We start from the raw sequence: 21,185 nt of genomic DNA, 5'->3' as shown, positions 1-21,185 counted from the left end.
TGGAAAGTAATTTTAGAAGATGAAAAAATGATCTACTAAGAGAAAACTCAGGTGAAAAAGTGAATTGCATATGGCCCACTGACTTGTTAAAGCTCAGCTTGTTTAAAAAAAATAAAAATAAATAAACTTTATCAAAATTATGAATCAGTCATTCTCTCATCCAGGAATGGGCAATCAGTTCATACAATTTCTGCTTACTCCAAATGTAAAATGACTATGTGGTATATTGCAACACCCACGTCACAACAAAAACAGGTAAAGAAAGTTAAAAACGTGACTATGATTAAAAAGCAGATGGACTACAGTGTTCTCCCCGGGCTCTTTTAGCCGGGTGCTGCACCCGGCTAGTTTTGGTGACCACCCGGCTGTCATCGGCTCACCTCCTCCTATGCTGTAAGCATAATTGCTCATAGAAGCACCAGCCCTGCATTTTCTCCTTTCGCCCCACCCGGCTACTTTTTCATGCCACCTGGCCACTATTTTATGCCACCCAGCTGGAAAAAATTTGCGGTGAGAACACTGGACTAGCATATAAAATTTACTTTCTACCATTACATCTTGCTGCTCCTCTGCTTCTAATAATTTCTCAACAGGCGACCCAGAAGAAGAAGCATGCATATCAGAAATTTGGACTCCATTGGTTGCACGCATGCTTACTGTAGGTGTGACTCAAAGGGGGGGGGGGGGTAGAAAATAAACCTCTGTATTCCTCTCCCTCAAGAAGAAAATGTCCAATTGGTATTTGCTATAAGCCTGGGCTGTCCAAATAGTGGCCCAAAGGCAGCATTTGTCCCTCAAAAGCTCTTGCTGTGGCCAGTCTGTTTGCTGTGTCACTCCACTTCCTCTCACTACGTCTGCCATGCCCACCTCTTTCTCTCCGCCCCCTTAAGCCAGGATATTGTTGCTCCATCCCCTCCAGACCAAGATTCCCAGAAGCATGTCCACAAAGTTGAACTAATATACACAATTTCTACACTTAAAATTGCAACATTTTAGGTTTTACATATCAGGCAAAGAATACTACGATCTGCCTCCTCTGATTTCATAATAAGATGTACAATTTAGAAAATTTGGTGTTAGTGAGAATATCCAATGACCGCTGTGATTAAGACCACCTTTTATTTTTAATATTTTTATTTATTTCTGATATTCATTAGTGGTGAGCAGAATTGTCGAAATTACCAAATTGCGAATTTGATGATATTCCAAATTTTGCACGGAATTCCAAGCGAATTCTGAGCTTGCATTGCTGCATTACGAGAAAGTTGTAATTTCTTGCAAATATATTTTCACACTAACTATAACGAAGATTAATCGTGGTTAGTACGAAAATAGGATTACAATAGGTTACAATTTTGCCTTAATGCAATGAAAAACGTGCCTTCCACTTGTTAAGGGACCAAAAGTAATGGGACAGAATAATAATCATAAATCAAGCTTTCACTTAATACTTGGTTGCAAATCCTTTGCCATATGCAACTGTTGGAATTCCTACAACGTTCACCTGATTTGGATGTAAATACCCTCAAATTAAAGCTGACAGTCTGCAGTTACAGCACATTGTATTTGTTTCATTTCAAATCCATTGTGGTTGTGTATAGAGCCAAAATGTTAGAATTGTGTTAATGTCCCAATATTTATGTGAGATTCTTCTAGAAGAGTAAAATATGTGTTATGAAGATGTGATGCATTAAAGGAATACTTAAGGGAAACAAAAAAAATGACATTTACTCACCTGGGGCATCCCTCAGCCCCCTGAAGCTGGATGGTGCCCTCGCAGCCCCGCTCCGATCGTCCTGTCCCCGCCGGCGGCTACTTCCGGGTTCGGCGACAGCCGCCGACAGGTAGCTATATACGCTATAGCAGCATATAGCGAGTGGGAACGCGGAAAATCAGCCGCCGGCGGGGACAGGACGATCGGAGCGGGGCTGCGAGGGCACCATCCAGCTTCAGGGGGCTGAGGGATGCCCCGGGTGAGTAAATGTCTTTTTTTTTTTGTTTCCCTTAAGTATTCCTTTAAATACTGAAAATTAACCGCAATCTAACTGGTTTCTTTTATATAGCCATATCCTTTTATGTGCATATGCTATTAAAATGTACACTAAACCACATCAGGAACTGCCTACTGAATGCTGAGCTGCTAATGTTTTGGAATCTGTAAACTTTTGAAGTTCACTCTTTAAGGGTGGTCCTCCTAAATCTATCAAAATCATTATGTTCCTCTCAGGGGAAGCCCCTGCAGGTCTGCATAAGGGTTAACTAGGCATAGGCTTTCCCAGTGGAACAAATGGAGATCCATAAGCACGTAGTATAACTCAACTCCTTAAAGGGAGCATGAAGCGAGAGGTATGTGGAGGCTGCCATATTTATTTCCTTTTAAACAATACCAGTTGCCTGGCTATCCTGCTGATCCTCTGTCTCATACTTTCAGCCATAGTTCCTGAAAAAACATGCAGCAGATCAGAGGTTTCTGGCATTATTGTCAGATCTGACAAGATAAGCTCCATGCTTGTTTCTGGTTTGATTCAGACGTTACTTCCACCAAATAGATCAGCAGGGCTGCCAGGAAATTGGTATTGTTTAAAAGGAAATAAATATAGCAGCCTCCATATATCTTTCACTTCAGATTCCCTTTAACTGTCATGCCATTTATGGCTGTGTTGTGTGCTCTTCTGTAAGTTTATAGCTCTGATTGTTTTTCAGGAAGGACAAATTAAATTAAGTTTTAAGTATATTGCTCTGAATGTGCAAACTGGGAATCTTTTTTTCTGTACCTGGTAATACAGCTAACTTTGTTGAGCTATTATCCTATTATCTAATGCAGCACCATTGCATGATACCATGGATGGGGACATAGGTGTACAAGATCATAAAAACCCTTTGATTTAAGCATTTTTTAATAAACTAAGCATTTTTTTTTACTCAAATATAAACATATTCAAGTATAACTCAAGCACCCCATTTTTACCTCAGAGAATAGGTAAACAGGGATGAGCTCACAAGTCATTACGAGTAACTAGCTACTCGAATTCGTGATTCTAATGAGGCGTAATGGCTTCAGGTGTGTGGCTGGGAGAGAGGGGATTAATTACCCAGCTGCCTGTTGCTTCTATGCGTATCACACAGCCTCGCACGCGTCCAATGGGAAGTGTTCCACGACTCAGTACTGCGCACTTCCTTCTTCCGGCCGAAGGTGGAAGTGCACGTTACTGAGTCGTGGAACATGTCCCATTGGACGCGGGGTGAGGCTGTATGATACGCATAGAAGCGGCGGGCAGCTGGGTGATTAACCCCCTCTCCCAGCTGCACACCTGAAGCAATTACGCCTCATTAGAATCACAAATTGGAGTAGCTAGTTACTCGTAATGAGTCATGAGCTCATCCCTGTAGGTAAATATGATTGACTTAACATATATACTGAGTGTGCCCTTTACTCTTCCCCCAAACACACCAGTTCCTCTGTTGGTCCTGTCACCACTTTTGTCCAGGGACTGGCCTTGTCACTTGTAAACTGGTTAAACATTTATAGATTTCTGTCTCATCACCATTACTTATCACTTACCTTTGTTAAAATGCCATCATCACGATGGTTCTTCTGGAGAACATGTTGCAATGTGAGCTGGATCTTCTGCTGGAGTTTTTCAATCTTCAGCTTCTCCTGTAGCCATGACCGGTCTTATAAAAAGGAAAGAAAACCATGATTGATTAAACACATTTGTTATGCCAAGTTTTTGTTATTAAGGTGATCGTGAAATGATATACTTCCAGTCCTAATTAAAACTAGCCTATGTTACACTGTAAGAAGAGCTGCAAATTACGGCTTCAGTTGGGATGGAGTCGAAATGCATAACACTCACTGATAAGTAATTAAAGGTTTTAAAACTCCTGTGTGGCTGAGAAGACATCACAGGAGGAAACAGATAAAAAGTGTAGTTCCAGATTTGTTTGCATCGGAGCGGAATAATTAAGATCAAGGAAGCACACTTCACGTCTTAATAGAACCTCCTCCTGGCCACTGCTTCAGCCCCAGGCATCCCAGAGCTGCATGCTACGCTCTCCTAGCACAGTTGCTCACCATTGCTCTGCACCAACTTGCCGGATCAGCTGGGACTGCTGCAGCAACTCTCCTTTACTACTACTTCTAACACTGGAGACCCCAGCAAAAGCAGCTTCATTGCGCCCACAGTCAACCAATGGGGAGCCCCAGCAGGAGCTATGAAGATACTTCTGCAGATCCCTTATTCTAGTATATTCATTCAGATGCTGCTATATTCTTCGAGGAAGAATGGGGAAGAGACGTCAGATGCTGCCTCTTCTTCCGGCCAGCAGCAAGCATCTGGCTCTCCACGGCAACCTCATCCTCATTCACGCGGCAGCCTCGCAAGATTATGTAGCTCTGTGGTGTACAAACACCACAGAACTACATATCCAAAGTTCCTTTGCATTCACCAGCAGTACCACATCCACATCAGCTACAACAGTGGGGTAGTAGCCCAAAACAACTGTTTAGAATTTAAAAAAAAAGGGATTTTTTTTCAACATAATTACATATACAGTTTTATTAATGCATTGTTATACATAAATATGTGGAGGATAAGGATTAGTTTTTACTGCTTAGTATGCTTTAAGCAGTGCTGAGCAAAGACTATAGTTCTGAACATACTGCCAGCTTGAAAAATGGAGTTAGAACGTATAGCAATTTAAGTTTCGGGACTGAAATAGATTTGTCATTTTAAACAAATTGGAAAGTTGCTTTGACTAACATTCTTTAAAAGGACAAGAAGATTTAAAGTGGTAGAATTAACACTAGCACTTTATATAGCTGACCGGTCAGTCACACACCACTTTCAGCCCCATGCAGTCCAGTCCATTAAGCATACACTGTGTTCTGTGTAATATTAACAGCCTTACCTCCCGACATGAGCACAAAGGCGGAAAATAGAGCAATCTCATCCTCCGTTAAGTGCAGAGAACACAGGCTCTTGCCAAACTCAAACACAAAGCTCATGAGATCTTCACAACCTATAGAGAAAGACAACCACAATAAAAAAAAATGATAGACAAAAAAATGCTTAAACAGGCTAAATTTAGTATTTAAAGTATGAGACAAGTTCTCCTCCACTTAATAAGGCTATATCAGGAGAACTACAGTTTGTGTATCTAATTATACAAACTTTATCATATTATACTAATAGTAGGAAAACTGTCCACTCTGTTGTATTCATAAAGTACCTAGGGAACAGGTAGAAAGAAATACATTTTAATGGCTAACTGATAAAGTTTAGTTATGCAAGTTTTCAAGGAACTAGTCCAGGCATGGGCAAACTCAGCCCTCCAGCTGTTACGGAACTACAAGTCCCACAATGCATTTGCCTTTATGAGTCATGACTGTGGCTGTCAGACTCCTGCAATGTATTGTGGGACTTGTAGTTCCTTAACAGCTGGAGGGCCAAGTTTCCCCATGCCTGAACTAGTCCCCTTCTTCAGGCATATTTCCAGGTTACAAAGTAAAAACTTAATCCGTTAGCTAATAAAGAGGTATTAACTTTACAATACTTTTTCCTACCCATATCATTTTATTGGCTTTACAGAAATTAATTTTGCTACTTGGGAACAGGAAAAACTGATTCCAATAAATAATACATACAGGTAATAGCTAGGTATTTGAGGAAAAAAAAGTTGGTAAAAGTAGAAATTGCTTCCTGTATCTATTCTCTAAACTTAATTCAGAGTCTAAAATTGCAGCCTCCCCTTGGCACATGAAACCCTCTATCCTCCCCCATGGTCACATCCTCTCATACTCACCACCACTTCCTCTGTAACGTATGCGCCAAGCTTTGAAATCTTGAAAAATGTACTCACACAACTCACCTCCTCAGATAATCAGTCCTAGTCACTATCCAGACACAGAGCCCCATCTGCTTCTCTCTGCACCAGTGCAAAGCAGCTTACTGCCTCCTCAGCCACAGTAGCTTTTTTTCCCCCTTCCACCTTGCCTACTGTTCTTACCACACTCTCCTCCTAACCCGAGGGTATTTTGGGTGGGTTCAGGGGGTACTTGAGTTTGTCAATCTATTAGGGAGTGTGGTGATTAAAAAATAATAAATCCAATTAAATGCATAAAAGGAAAGTCTGAAAAGCATTTATACTCATAACATTGGCTACTATTAAGGGGTACGTAAGACACTACCAACGAAAGGGTCCTACTCAACCATTCTCCACTTTTGCTGGGCTTACTCTTCAAAAACATATACTTATAATGTATGTGCTTACTCGGGCTATGCATGGACTGTATGCAAGCCACCCTTACACCATCTTGGAAAGTTATGGTACAAGAAGACCAATAAATATTGCCAATCTCCAGGCACAGTATCTGATAGCTTTGCCAGCAGAGTGCCCAATGCTATATTTGTGGAATACAATACTTTTACAGTTAATATAAGGCTGCTTGGGCAGGTTTGCAGCTCCATGTTGTTCAAACTAGAAAAGGACAGGTCACAGAATGACTGAAGGTGGCCCCACAGACACCATACAATTTGATATTTCTTTTTAATTTAAGAATTACAATTTTTTTATTGTAAGATTTGAAATATCTGACCAATGTGCAGCACACGTGTTAAATTTTTCACCAATTTTGAAAGTAAATAACTGAAATCTCTGAAAAACTGCATGGGTCTTTAAGTCAAGAATTTGGCAATCTACCCTACATCAGAAAAATCCACCACTCCCTATTGCCTTTTATCGACACGAAAAAAAAAAAAAAAAAAAAAAAAGGGAAACTCAGATTTCTTGAATAAACAAACAAACGAAAAACAACAACAAATATCTATTTTTTTTAACCACTTGATGACCCAGCCTTTACTCCCCTTTAAGGACCAGCGCTGTTTTTTCAGATCTGTGCTGCGTGGGCTCTACAGCCCCCAGCACAGATCAAATGACAGGCAGAGCGACCAGATCGCCCCCCTTTTTTCCCCACTAGGGGGATGATGTGCTGGGGGGGGGGTCTGATCGCTCCTGCATGCTGTGGGTGGCGGGGGGGGGGGGGGGGAGGGGGGCACCTCAAAGCCCCCTCCACGGCAAGATTCCCCCTCTCCCTCTTCTCCCTCCCTGCCCGAGACATCGGAGGTTGCACAGGAACGGATCTGTCCTGTGCAGCCTCTAACAGGCTCCCCGCTGTCATGTGACAGCGATCCCCGGCCGCTGATTGACCGGGGATCGCTGATCTACTACAATGCTGCTACTGTAGCAGCGTTGTAAAAATGTAAACAAAGCGGATTATTTCCGCTTGTGTTTACATTTAGCCTGCGAGTTGCGATCGGCAGCAAGCAGCTGTTTCCTGATTAATTAGCCGGCGACGCAGATCTGCGTCGCTGGTCCTGCAGCTACCACTTTGCCGACGCGCGTTATGAGTGCGCGGTCGGCAAGTGGTTGACAAATCATATTCATGGAATTGCTCTAAAATTGGATATTTTTATTGTATCATGCGTGGCCAACTTTAGTTTAAAACAATAGGACTCTGTGTCCTATAGGAAGTGGCTGGAGCAGGGACTCCTAACCATGTGTTTTGAAACTCAGACACCAGCTTATTATCATGGAGGCTGCATACAGATAAAAACAACTTCTGCACCTACACAGATCTAAAAATATACATGTACGCTTGAAGCTGGGCTTTATCAAATCAGAATAAATTGAATGCATATACAACTGGGTAGGTTACAATAATATATTATCCTAGATAATGACCTAAAAGATCTTGCGAGGTCCGATGTCATAAAACCAATATGCCAGAAAGACTGCTACTATATATACACTGACCAATATGGCAGGAGGAGCCCACACTGCTAGTGCATATACAGGCATTAACTGGAGGTTTCTTTAAGCCAGTTAGTAAAAGCTGGATTTTAACATCTTTACCGTTTAGGGATAAAGCAGAGTAAGTATTCTAGCTCCACTTTTTGCATTATGAACCCATCGTTTTGCATCTGGTGTAGGCAATTTCACAAAATTACTGCTGAGATTCACAGATACTTGCCTAGAGATTTGAAGACTTCTATGCCTGCATATTTGCCATCAAAATAAACTGTGTTGTTTTGCGAATCGAAGGCACGACACATTCTGATGAAAACAACTTCTAAGGAACCTGTAGGAGTAGAGAAAGCACAGCGCTGTTGCTATACAGTTTCAATAAACATGCACAGTAAATTAAAAGTACCACACCTATCTCCTGCCTGAAAGTGCGGTCAGAGATTATATACAGATAGATAGATAGATAGATAGATAGATAGGATATATTTATTAATTTTAAAAAGTGGCAGAAAAAGAATTGCATCCACAAGATGGTTTTCCATTGTTAAAAAGGGATTTGTTATCAAAAGTGAATAAGGCTGCCAATTATATTGTAGGCTATAGGATTATTTGGAAGTATACATAATCCAAACACCTGTGTACAGGGTTGAGTTCCGTTCTTTATTATTTTTTTGTAGAAACATTCATTAAGCAAAGGCTGGCATGTGTCCAACTTGGGGTTAACAGAACTCTAAAGAATATATTAGAGGAAATTAGAATTGCCAGGCAAATAAATGAGCAAGAACAAACTGTAAAGATTTATATATTCCATTTGTGAGCTGGTGTGGTTCTGAGTCTAACTTTATTTCCATTTTTACCTGCTTTCAGTAACACTATCTGATCATTCTGACACAGCTCCATGAACCCGTCAATGCGTTTGGCAAATTCCACCACATATTGTATGGCCTCCGTAATTTTGACTGCACAAAGCTGCCACATCACTTCTCGTTGCTGCACAGGAGAAAAACAATTGTTAAAGAGCAAAAGAAAAAAACGAGCAAACATAATTATGCAACCAATGTTGTCAGGAAAAAATATATATTTATAAGGGGGAGTAGGTCTTAGACCTGTTAGAGACACTGAAACACAATAAGAAAAAACAGACAACATATACACACACACACACACACACTATACACACACACACACACTATACACACACACACACACTATACACACACACACACACACACACACACTATACACACACACACTATACACACACACACACACACACACACACACACACACACACACATATACACACACACACACACACACACACATACACACACACATACACACACACACACTATACACACACACACACACACACACTATATACACACACACACACACACACACACACTATACACACACACACACACACACACACACACACACACACATACACACACATACACAGATTGATGACGTTAAAAGAGCAAAAACTGATGCGCAAGCCAAAAGTGAGGTCTGTACATAGAGTTTATTTAAAGCCAACAATGGCTTAAAAACATTGAAAACAAGGCCAGCCGTCAATCAAGCCGAAAAATAGGCCCCTATTATAAAACAATAGTAAGGGAAGACACTGTAGATAATAATGACTTTAAAAAAAAAAAATATTCCATGGTTTTATTTTAGGAAAACTTCTATGGCTGTAATTTGCTTATCAGTGAGATTTACTATATTCCCTGCCAAAGTAATGACAAGACAGAAGCCGTCACTTGCATGCCTGAAAATTTACTCTTTCAGTCAGCAAAAGAAAAAAAGAAAAACAGCTTGTTAATATGCTTTGCACTGTACATATATACATGTTTATCTCAAGTTACCTTGGGTACAATAAAGGAAATTCGAGGTGGGGACATTTAAAATAACAAAAACAATGCTACCTGATCCGTAGGGCTAGCCAGATCAGGTAATCACAATCCCCGCCGCTCTGCACCGCTCCTGTGGCCTGCAATGACATGTTACTTTGCGTGACCGCTGGGGTCATGACACCAGAAGCTGTGCTTTATGCGTCTTACACAGAGCATACAGAGCTGAGTGCAGGGAGGCGGAGAACGGCCGGGGAGAGGGCAGAACTGCCCAATGGAATCAGGAACGCCCCCAGTGGGCATTTTGCAGGAGTTATCTTGCTGGGGACACCCTTACCCCTTGAGATTGGTGACAATCTGAAGGTTCGCAATTTCAGGGTGGGGGAGTCACAGCGTGGGGCCGTGGGGGGACACAGAGGCATGTCGTGGACCTGGGAACATGCCTCTATGTCCTCTCTGCCCCCTCCTGTGCCACCTTGGATTCACTTTAAGCCAAAATTAAGGTGGCACCTCAATAGCTAATACAGGGAAGGAAAGATTTAGTGATATATGGTCATGTGAGTGAATTAGAGCCAAGAAGAAGTGAACATCCTTGAAAAGAATGCCTGTGGCGTACCAGAAAATTGCTGATAACTTACCTTGCTCTGGTAGCTTTCAATCTCTTCCTGGAGGAAGGTTTGCCATGTGATCTGTTGGAGCTCCTCACGTAAATACTGGCAGGTTTCCATATGAGATTTGGAGATGTTTTGAGCAAGGTGTTCTACGGATGACAAATAATAGCAATCAGAATATGAGACAACAATCAGTAGTTACTAGAAATCAAGTTAAAGGTATGCTCATAATGGCCCTGCAGAGAAGCATAATCTCATAAAATGTGCAATGCCTCCTGGTGGTTAAACAGGACACCACTTTTATAATGCCACCAATTGTTGATACCGCCAGTCGATGGTCATGAGCAAATTCTTTCACTTGAATGGTGTAAAGAAATCACTAGCCAAAACAATTACTTCTTGATGGACTAAGTAACAACAGGTGGCCCATAGACTCCCTGTGGCTACTTATGGATACTTTTAAAAAAGTGATTTGGGGCAAATATGGAAAACCGACTGCTTGGAAAAAAAACAACATTCTCCTCCACTGTTACCTATGGTGTTTGCTGCAATAAGTGTGGAGAAAAACATTTAGCAATATAAAAGAAAGGATGGGATCAAGCTGACAACCACTTAAAATAAGTTGATTGTTACTAAACTGTCTGTATAAACACACAAAGTGGTCATCCTCGAAGAGAGAATTTTTTAAATGAATTACGGCAATCGGAAAAATGCCGTTATTTTTGCGGAAATATTTTTCTGTCCATCAGGCCATCGCCACCTTTGTAAATAGGGCTTCTAATTCCGGGTACAACTCTTGTTGTGCTTGGTGAAATAATCAGATTCTGGACTAATCTATTAACTCGTTACCATCTTTGACACTCCTATCACCCTGTTTCATTTAAAATGCGGAAAGACTGCTTAATATGCACATAAAAACAAACTAAAGAAGCGTAAATAATGATGTTCTCAATTCTTGCAGTATATAGAAAACTAAACTAAATGCACAAAGTGATCCTTTAAAAAATGAATGACTTGAAGCAAGCGTTTACTTAATGCAGACTTCAAATAAATGTGACATTATCCAATTGTAGAAGTAACAGACATGCTTACCACAGCATGTTTCCATTGTTACTTCTTTCCAATAGCGGATTTCTGCTACCTGCTTTTTTGCCTGCAAGGAAGCTGCCATCTTGTTGGTGATGTCAGCATTATGCACAGAACAGGAAGAATTCCCAGCATTTTCAGCCTGCTCTGCTGTGTGCCACCTCAGCCTGTTATCTGAAATAGTTAAATGTAAGAGAGAATCAGTTTCTTATCAGTTCTTGGTTTATAAAAGGGAGGCTTCAGTCTGGAAGTTTCCATAGTTAGCTATACACTTCTGTGCAGGACCTGAACTAATGCGAATTTGGAACTCTGTGTATCCCCCCTGCTGTGTTATCTGAAATGTTTTTTTTTTCTGGAGCAATGAAGTCCAGTTACAAACAAACTTTAAAAGTCAATTCTACTATTATACGTGGTCATAAAGGTAAGATGGGCGCTACACAAGTCTGTAGCTGGCTTAGAATTTCAGAGAGTGTCAGTATCTCAAATGTCACTGACACCAGTTCAAACTCTACTGAATCTACTATAATGGTGTCATGCTTGCAGTTATAATGCAAACCATCATGGGATTATTTTTTCTCTCTTTGTATATAGTGTTGACACCTTCTGCAGCATGTTACAGTATCTAGAAAGCAGTGGCTTGCTCCTCATCAACAGACAATCAGCATGGTGATAAACAGAGCACTCCTGCCTAAACAACCAGCCCCTTCTCAGCATGATGGAGATGCATGACCTGTTTGTTGCTGCCACCTGGATGGCAGCTTTTGAATGAAGAACTGGAGACCCATGAAAATGTGACCATATTGATTACCAATCAATATAGGTATGTAGTTGCTTTAAATATTTTGCAATAGATTTGGGGCCCTGTTAAAGTACATAGAGAAATCTCTTACGCATATCTCTGGACTAAACCTTTAACAATTTAGAGTGACAAAGTTCAATCATGATTCATCACGTGTTACAAACAAAGAAATTATTCTAATGAATAATCAACATGCTTCAAAATTTGTAGAGAAGAGCAATCAAATGAACAGTAAACATTAATAGAGCATTAGCATTTGATTTTAAGGCTGAATTGATTGAATTATCGAACGGATGTTTCTATTAAACAACTAGATTATCGCAGAACGACTAGAATATTGTATGGCCAAATTGTCCCACTTACCAGGAGCATTATAAGCAAGTTCAGATGTACTGGCTGATTTTCTTCCATACGCTATCGGAGGCTGTGGAGTAACTCAGAGCACTCAGAATCCCACTCACCACTAATGCCACCATGCACCTCTGTGACTGGAGAGACTTGTAAGGCAATCATCATCTGTACAATAATGAAGTGCTCAGGAGGAAATGTAAAGACTAAGCAGATGGAGCGCATGGTGTACAAATTTGCTGTGTACTCACAGCTTTTCTTAAAGAGAAGCCGTGACCAAGAATTGAACTTCATCACAATCAGTAGCCGATACCCCCTTTTACATGAGAAATCTATTCCTTTTCATAAACTGATCATCAGGGGGGGTCTGTATGGCTGATATTGTGGTGAAACCCCTCCCACAGGAAACAGAGAACCATGGTCCTGGCAGTTTCCTGTCTGTGAACATCACTGCATTGTGGGAAATAGCTGATTACAGCTGTTTCCAACTGCCAAAAAAAAGAAAGCAGCAGCTACTTCCAGTGACATCAGCTGCCAGCAGTAAAATGTCACCATGTGATAAATGTCAGAATGTAAATCAGGAAGAGGAAAGATTTTACGATGGGCAAACACAGACTATGGCCTGGTGCACACCAGAGGAGTTTTTCCTGAGCGTTTTGAGTTTTTAAATCTGCTGCTAAATGTTATCCTATGTGTCTGTGCACACTGGAGCAATGAGGTTTTGTAAAAAAACCCATAGCATTACATTGGGAAGAGCTTTTGAAACCTCTAAAAGCTCTTCCCAATGTAATGCTATGGGGTTTTTTACAAAACCTCATCGCTCCAGTGTGCACAGACACATAGGATAACATTAGCAGCAGATTTAAAAACTCAAAACGCTCAGAAAAACTCCTCTGGTGTGCACCAGGCCTAAATCATTTATACATAATTATTGTAAAAATGAAGCTCTTTTTATTACATTATTCACTGGAGTTCCTCTTTAAGTCCGTTCTAGTGATCAGAATTGCTGTACCATTTTATAGTGTCGACTTACAAAGATATCAGATTGAGTTCTTTATGTACTTGTAAGTCATTTTTGTTTTGACTTCTTTGACAAGCTTTATTTTCCATAGTTACATGCATTTTATATGGAGATTTGTTCTTTCTGAGAATTCGCTAGTCCGGTAGAACTGCTTAGAGTGCATTGTAAACTAAAGAGTCTCCGGTTTTCAAAGGTCAAATACTTCCTCCCTTCAGGACACCATGAAGAAGCCAAGATTAAACTGTACCATCCTTCTCATCTACAGATAACATACTGGTCATTGATCATCTGATTTCATACTTTACTAGCAGATGACTTTGTCCCACATAATGCAACAAACAAGGACGGTTCATAATAATACAAACGGGATGCTGCAGATTCCTGCCGTATATAAGGCAATGACAACAGTTATTAGAGGTTGTCGTGCTTTGGATGGTTTGTGGAAGGAAGTGAAAAGCCTGCAAAGATACCTACAGACGAGTAACCTGTCCCTTATGTTATTTCTGAACATTAACCAACCGGTTTCTGCTTTCTGAAGTAAAGAACTTGTTCCGTCCTCACTCCATGTTTGCAGTGGCTCCTCAGTGCTAGAGCAGTGACTAAGATTACCTCATAACAGAATCTGCTGTCAGATCTCCTATAAGAGCAGAAGTCAACACTCCTGTCCAATACAAGCCCGAGTATAAAATGTTCCTTCATGGTAAGTGAAGGGACATAAATAACAAAAAGCAAAAGCAGGTAGCTGCTGTTATTGTAATTAATCAGCAGTGTTGATCTACAAACACTGGGAAGCACTGAATGGTTCACACATCTACTCATTTGATACTTGGTTTTCCCACTTTCTATAGGTAAACCCAAAGTAGGATTTATCTTCACATTTTATTTATGAAATGTTCTCCCGATACAAGAACACAAGGAGCCGTGAGCCCAGACTCACAAGATTTCCAATTGAATCAATTATAATAGATATGGAAGTCAAATAGTAATTATTTCCACTGTAACTTACCAAGTTCTGCCATAGATATAGCTGGGGAGGTCTCTCCGTTAGTAAATGAGCAGTATGGGAAGAAGGATGAGGCAGGCGTATAGTCTGGTTCTGGTTTGATGCCATTCACATCCAAGCCAGACTGGTCTGGGGATGGCTGGATATCCAGGTAGAAGCTGCTTACAGCAGACTCTGTCTTGCCCTCCTCAGGCGTGTGCCCTTCCATGTATCCTCCCAGGTCATCCCGCAGCTCCGTGAGCCCATTAGGCGTCAGACCATACCCTGCCGGAGTGAGTGGCTCTGCCTCTCCTGGTTGCTGCTGGTGATCTCGCTGTTGCTGCATGCGATGCTTCTGCACTTCAGCATATAAGCTGTCTCTCTGCTTCTTAGACATGCGTCCAAACTTTACAGCTGAGGAGAAGTAAACAGCGGCAGATTAGAAAAATGAAAGCAACTACACTTGTTCTGAAAGAAAACCAATCATTCCTATTTCAGTGATAAAGCCAGCAATGCCTCGTTTAGACATTACATCTCACTAATAACCACAAGAGAATGCGCGAGCACCAAAGCACACATTCTTGAGGTATTTTGAGAACTAGAAGAGGCTACCGTATATCATTTCAGTGTGAATATGTATAAGTTATTATTAGCTAAACATCTTTTTATGTTAGAAGTGTTCAACTCTAGATCTGTGGCCCTCTATTTGTAACTTAGGGCTAGATCAAAAATCGCTAGTGTAATAGCAAAGACTAAGCGTTTTTAGAATCAATTTTTCTAAGTGATTCCAGGCATGTGCCTAGCAATTTTCTAGTTATGCCTAGCAAATGCCTAGCGATTTGTGGAGCATTTGTTGATGTACGGTTTGAGCTGGAAGTGAACAGCTTTTGTAACAAAAAAAAAACAAAAAAACAAAAAAAAGCTTGTAAAATCTGTTAGGCCTCTTGCACACTACATGTGATTCCGATTTTGAATTTTCACATGCGATTCCGATTTCTGATCGGTACAGCATGCTGCATTTTTTCTGCGTTTTATTTTGATAGCATCCAGGGAAAATAGGAATGGCTAATCGGAATCGCAAATCAGATTTGCAGCGTGCAGGGGGCCTCATACCGTTCTTTAGAGTGATAGTCTACTTTTCCTATATTTAACATTGAGGCTGAATAGCTTCCAAAATGCTGCAGGACCCGCGTTTCTATTTGAAGTGGACCCAAACTAAAAATACAAGATTTCAGAAATAAAATCTATTTTCTAAATTATAATAATAAATAGCAGCCTTTTTTCAGCTGCATGACAACAAATATAAAATATTTTACATTTATTGGAGAAACCCTTCCCTTCCTTTCATATTGCCGGCAAATAATCCGGCAAACTGGTGGAGTAGGAGGTGTCCGGCAAAGGAGGAATTGCTAATGGCTGCCCCCTGTATAACCCTAGTTATGAAAAGAGAAGGGTGAAAAGCATGCACTGAAACGCTCATAGGCTTGAAGGAGTGTTTATTTATATTTGTATGTATCAGAGTGGTGTAACTAAATATTATGAATTAAAAAAAGGTTTGGTTTGGGTCCGCTTTAAGGGGGGGGAAAAAAAAAAAAAAAAAAAAAAAAAAAAAAAATCACATCGCTCTGGTGTGATCCATCCCATACAAATACATTAGCCAAGCACTTTTTGAAAAGCACTAGTGTTTTAAAAAGCGCTCAGAAGTGCTCTTGGTGTGCACAAGCCCCTTACTCCAAAATCCTGAAAGAGGATTTAGTTGGGCAGATTTAGCCTCATTTCCAGTAATTGCCAGGGTCATGAAGAACAAAAGTTGATGTAAACCTCTGGAATCGTGATGGTCATGTCTAGGAGAACTCTTGGAGAAGCAGGTGATTTGTTTGATCAGCTAATAGATAAGCAAGTCTTAGCAATTTTATCACCTACCCAAACTTATCACATGATTCTCCACAAGTTCTCCTGGACATGGACCATCATTACCCCTGAATGGGTGTAAACACAAGCCTTCTTCCCCCCCTTTAAAGTGGCATGGACAAGCATTAGAATGAACATTAAGGACCTGAAGTACCATTCGCTATCCAAAACTTGTCATACTATCTTCATAGTACCAGAGTTGTAGAATTTTTGCATAAAAACACCCACAGATTAACATTATTGGTCCACGCAATACAATGAGACGGGTCAAGTTACTGCACAAGCCTTGCTTTCATTTAGCAAGGTTAATAGGAGAATGCCTTACCATCACGTGACATGCCCACGGCGAGGCATTTCTGCAATCGGCAATGCTGACAGCGGTTCCTACTCGTCCGGTCAATCAGACAATTCTTTTGCCGAGGACAGGAGTATGTAGCGTTGCTCTGCTGGCTGCGTCTGAAGAAACCCTGCGGAAAAAAAATGGAAAGTTGTTATGTAAACATACACTAAACATATTACACAATGACCAGGTTACATAAAATACACCTACTCGGAATTGGATTGAAAAGAAAATGCTTCCTTAAGACATTAGCTCTTGACGTAAAGTACAAAAACTGCATTTTCTATACACAGCACAAAATACACACCAGAATTATGAATGGAAGTACAATACTAGCTGCCACAGAACCACAAACAAATATTCCTTTAGAAAAAAAAAGATATGTCCATAAAGCACAATGTCCTTAAGAGAATATATAATGGGATTAAGGACATTCACTTTTGTTTATAGTAACTGCAGGATATTTATATTGGACTTTGGTTAATTGAAGTACTGTACATCCACTTTGCATACGATTTCCTTATACTGCATCATATACAGTGCCAAGTCTTACCAGGAGATGATGCCATGCACAAAATCTGGACTTACAACTCTCAAAAAACAAAAGGGGGAGGGAGAAGGAAACGGTGGAACAGAGCAATAGGCACATTCTTCAAAATCTTGGAAATTCTAATTTAGTCTCTGTCGTAAGCCCCAAGGGCAAAATACCCAGAAAACCTTTTATCCCCTCTGAGCCTATAGAGCAATGTAAAGAGCCCTGCTGAAAGGGCTAATTAGTGGCAAGAAATTGCGAAGTAAAAATTTAAATGCACCGCAGTGCATTTCAGTTGCAGAACCTTACCAGGGGAAACACATTTCGAGACCTTAAATACTGAAGCTTTGCAATAATAAATTCATGTTCACATTCCAAACTAAGACATCACTATGTCGTACAAGATCCCAGCATCATTGTAGAGTTACATGCTTTACCCAAAAGGCATGGGCTTCTCTGTTTGTGCATTAATCCCGCCTTCTCCTGCTGTGAACGTCTGGTCCCATAACACCAACCTGAAGACACAAGGCCTGGATAAACCTGGCCAGCCCGCAGTCTTCTGACAATTCCTGCCTAATGAATAAATTTCTTCAATTCATTACCATACCCATTTCCACTCCTGTATACACATATGTCTTAATTAGCTGCTCATTGGCTGTTTAATTACAAGGAAGCAGCTGCCAGCTGCCAGCCTCTCTGTACCAGCGGCCATGCTGAGAAGTCTCCGCTCCGGTGGGTGACAAGGAGACTCTCTGAAAGCTCTGTGATTTATGGCTGGCTGTGGCAGGATCCTCTGGCTCATTAATCTCTCAAATAGGACCGACAATTAAAATTTAGGCCTTTTCTGACGGGTTTACTTAGTTCCACCAACCATAAGGACTAGTCTGATCTTTAGCATTTACAGACGCAAGGTTTGGAATGAGCGACTTTGCAATATATGCATGCAAAACGCTCTTTTTAGCTCAACTGTCAAATAAATATGCACGTGTCAGTAATGGACAATGTCTAGAGGGCAAGCCATTTAACTCAGTCAAAGAAAAAGGACTACTCCTGCTGAGTAAGTGCCTGCCTACACAATACAGGAAGATTTCCCACAATCCTATACATCTGCTACTGAGAGTGCAGGATGCTGTAATTCACAACCGTCTCCACAAAAAAACAAATTGAAAGTTTTAGTAATTATTTGACAAAGACTAGCAGGAGTTTGTGTTAAAAGCTATTCTTAGAATTACTTTTTTTTAAATCAGATTTCAGGTCTGCTGGAAAGAAAATATATTCAAAATATTCAGTTACAAGCAACCAAAAGTAAAGCAGTGTCCCTTTAGAAAAAGACAACTAGAGGGCCCTTGCCCACTAGCTGCACTTGCCGATCCGCTGCATATGCGTTTTAAAAAACAAATAAACGCATTTACATGCATCTGAATGACAATCAAAATCTATTTTCCCTTTGCCATAATTCTCAGCTAATGGGGATGCGCGTTTCAAAACGCAAACTCAACAGAGACGCAACATAGCGCAGCAAGTGGGCAAGGGCTCAAAAAGAGATATAAATGACAGTTCTTATGATTTCTATTTCTCAATCTTATTAAAGGCCGATTTATAGAGAGATGAGGATTCCAAGTGTAAACTGCTTCCTCATCTTTTTATCTTGTGTTATGTACGCCAACCTTATGAGGGAGATTCTGACATTAGATTTTACTTGTTTTTGAAAATTCCTACTAACTTAAATGCAGCTCAGAATACATATCGGACTAAAAATGATTCAGTCAATGGTAAAGGCTACAGGCTGACAGCTGAATAGATGAGGTTATCCTATAACGTTTGGTAGAGTAGGCAAAACTGTCTAAAACACAACTGAATGTGTTTCTCATATGTGCATCTGCTGCTGAACAGCTAATGGAAGATACACACATCCAGCTTTTGACGCACAACCAACTGCACATGGCCAACCACACAACAAGTTGTTTACCTGACAAGTATGTACACACACGAAAAACCAACTAAACTTAAATACTATGTGTGCAAGGTAAATGGAAAAAAAAAAAAAAAACACAACAAAGTTGTTCAAAAGACTTGTACATAAGTTCCAAACTGCATGATAGTTGGTCAGATTGATCCTCCGGTTGGATCTGGCAAACAAACTTATCAGTTTGTCATCTGGTTGTTTGCCCAGGCAAATTTGGAAGATAGTTGGACAGATTGTTGGTAGGTGTGTATGGGCTGTAAGCAGATTCAGTTGTGCTCAGACGTGGTTGGACTATCAGAGAACCGACTCACTTCAGACATCAATAAACTGAGTATCAGTTAATTTGGGAGCCTGCTATATAGTGATAGGTATGCACTCGCTCAAAGCTTCTTAAGTTAGGTAGTCAAAGGAAGTACTTGAGAACAGATTAGAAGTTAGGATTGGCTTAAAGGGTGAAGGTTACGATTAGACATCTTTCTGATGGTCCCATCTCCCATTAGCTGTTTAGAAGCACATGCACATATGAGAAGCACCTAGCCTTAGTGAATAGGAGTCCGTGCCTCAGGAAACTATGGCTTTATTTACTCATAAGGAGAAGAGCTGCTGGGGACCATAACAGTTAAAAGACAGTACTGACCTAATCATAAAAAAAAACTCAAGATTTTTTTTATTTTAAATACCTTACCTGTGAATTACCATGAAGCCCTTGATTCACTAAAAGGTGCTAAGTGTTAGCATGCTAGTGAAAAGGCACTTAGGACGCGAAAACGGCCGCTTCGCGCACTAATATGCGCACAAAGTTTAGCACTGCGTGCAAAATGTCGCACCGGTGCATGCAAAACATTGCACCATTTGCATGCTAAGCGTACTTAGTACACCAACGGTGTGACGTTTCACGCACACCACGCAGCGCTAAACTTTGCGCGTGATCTGTAACAGCTTTAGATGTGCAAACTGCTTAGCACCCTAGCTTGCACGTCCAAAGCGGTTAGGCGTCCTAACTAGGTTAGCACGCCTTTGTGAATCAAGCCCAAAGTCTGTTTATGGTAGTGGTAGAGAGTGAGTTAATACTAATTGTTAACGCCATGAGACTTGTCCCGCGTATGACTAAAAGTATCTCATCCTCTGCCTGGAAGCTAAACAGGACAGTTATTTTTACACACGTACACACACACACACACACACACACACACGTACACACACACACACACACACACACACACACACAGAGACTTGTCCCGCGTATGACTAAAAGTATCATCCTCTGCCTGGAAGCTAAACAGGACAGTTATTTTTACACACGTACACACACACACACACACACACACACACACACACACACACACACACGTACACACACACACGTACACACACACACACGTACACACACACACACGTACACACACACACACGTACACACACACACACACACACACACACACACACACACACACACACACACACACACACACACACACACTATATGTTTTTTAATAAAAGCACTTATGGGTTGATACAGAAGGAAAAAGTATTGTTATAATTTCCAAAATGTCCTCATGTTTGAGCTGACCACACTACAATCAGAATGCCTGCGCTTCTGGCTTCCAATCGCTGCATAACAACTATGGAAAGGGAGGCACTCATGTTGGATTTAACTGTCTTTGCATGCTTCTGAATATAAAGCACCTAAAATCTACTGCAATGCGAATGGCGTGAATGGGACCTTTAGGCAAGAAGTCACAGTAGAAATATGAGAGCTGTCACTGCAGGCTTGTTAAGCAGATGTTAGCTCCCTGCTGTCATGTTCATCCCATGGATTCACTACTTAGCGAGTTACTGACCTGGAATAAGCATGCAGCCAGTAAAGTCATAAGTGTCACTTGCATACATTTTCCAGGTCAGCAACTCACTTAGAAAAATGTACAAA

At 40.8% G+C, this 21,185-nt stretch overlaps 1 protein-coding gene across 3 annotated transcripts in view; it reads right to left on the bottom strand.

The window, feature by feature from the left end:
- The window catches only part of LOC137563348 (nuclear receptor ROR-alpha A), a 488,133-nt gene that overhangs the window by 6,386 nt on the left and 460,562 nt on the right, over positions 1-21,185 (bottom strand). For 2 of the 3 annotated variants that reach the window (XM_068275692.1, XM_068275693.1), the window contains 8 exons: positions 16,746-16,887; positions 14,534-14,923; positions 11,366-11,533; positions 10,301-10,422; positions 8,664-8,796; positions 8,033-8,140; positions 4,912-5,022; positions 3,563-3,675 (listed from right to left, as the gene is read on the bottom strand). In XM_068275692.1, the coding sequence (XP_068131793.1) occupies positions 3,563-3,675; positions 4,912-5,022; positions 8,033-8,140; positions 8,664-8,796; positions 10,301-10,422; positions 11,366-11,533; positions 14,534-14,923; positions 16,746-16,887 (1,287 nt within the window). The remainder of the gene's footprint in view (positions 1-3,562; positions 3,676-4,911; positions 5,023-8,032; positions 8,141-8,663; positions 8,797-10,300; positions 10,423-11,365; positions 11,534-14,533; positions 14,924-16,745; positions 16,888-21,185) is intronic. The other variant, XM_068275694.1, reaches the window with a different exon arrangement.

The sequence above is a fragment of the Hyperolius riggenbachi genome, chromosome 3, assembly GCF_040937935.1.
Source record: "Hyperolius riggenbachi isolate aHypRig1 chromosome 3, aHypRig1.pri, whole genome shotgun sequence".
NCBI classification, from domain to species: Eukaryota; Metazoa; Chordata; class Amphibia; order Anura; family Hyperoliidae; genus Hyperolius; species Hyperolius riggenbachi.
This window is presented reverse-complemented; position numbering and strand designations above follow the sequence as displayed.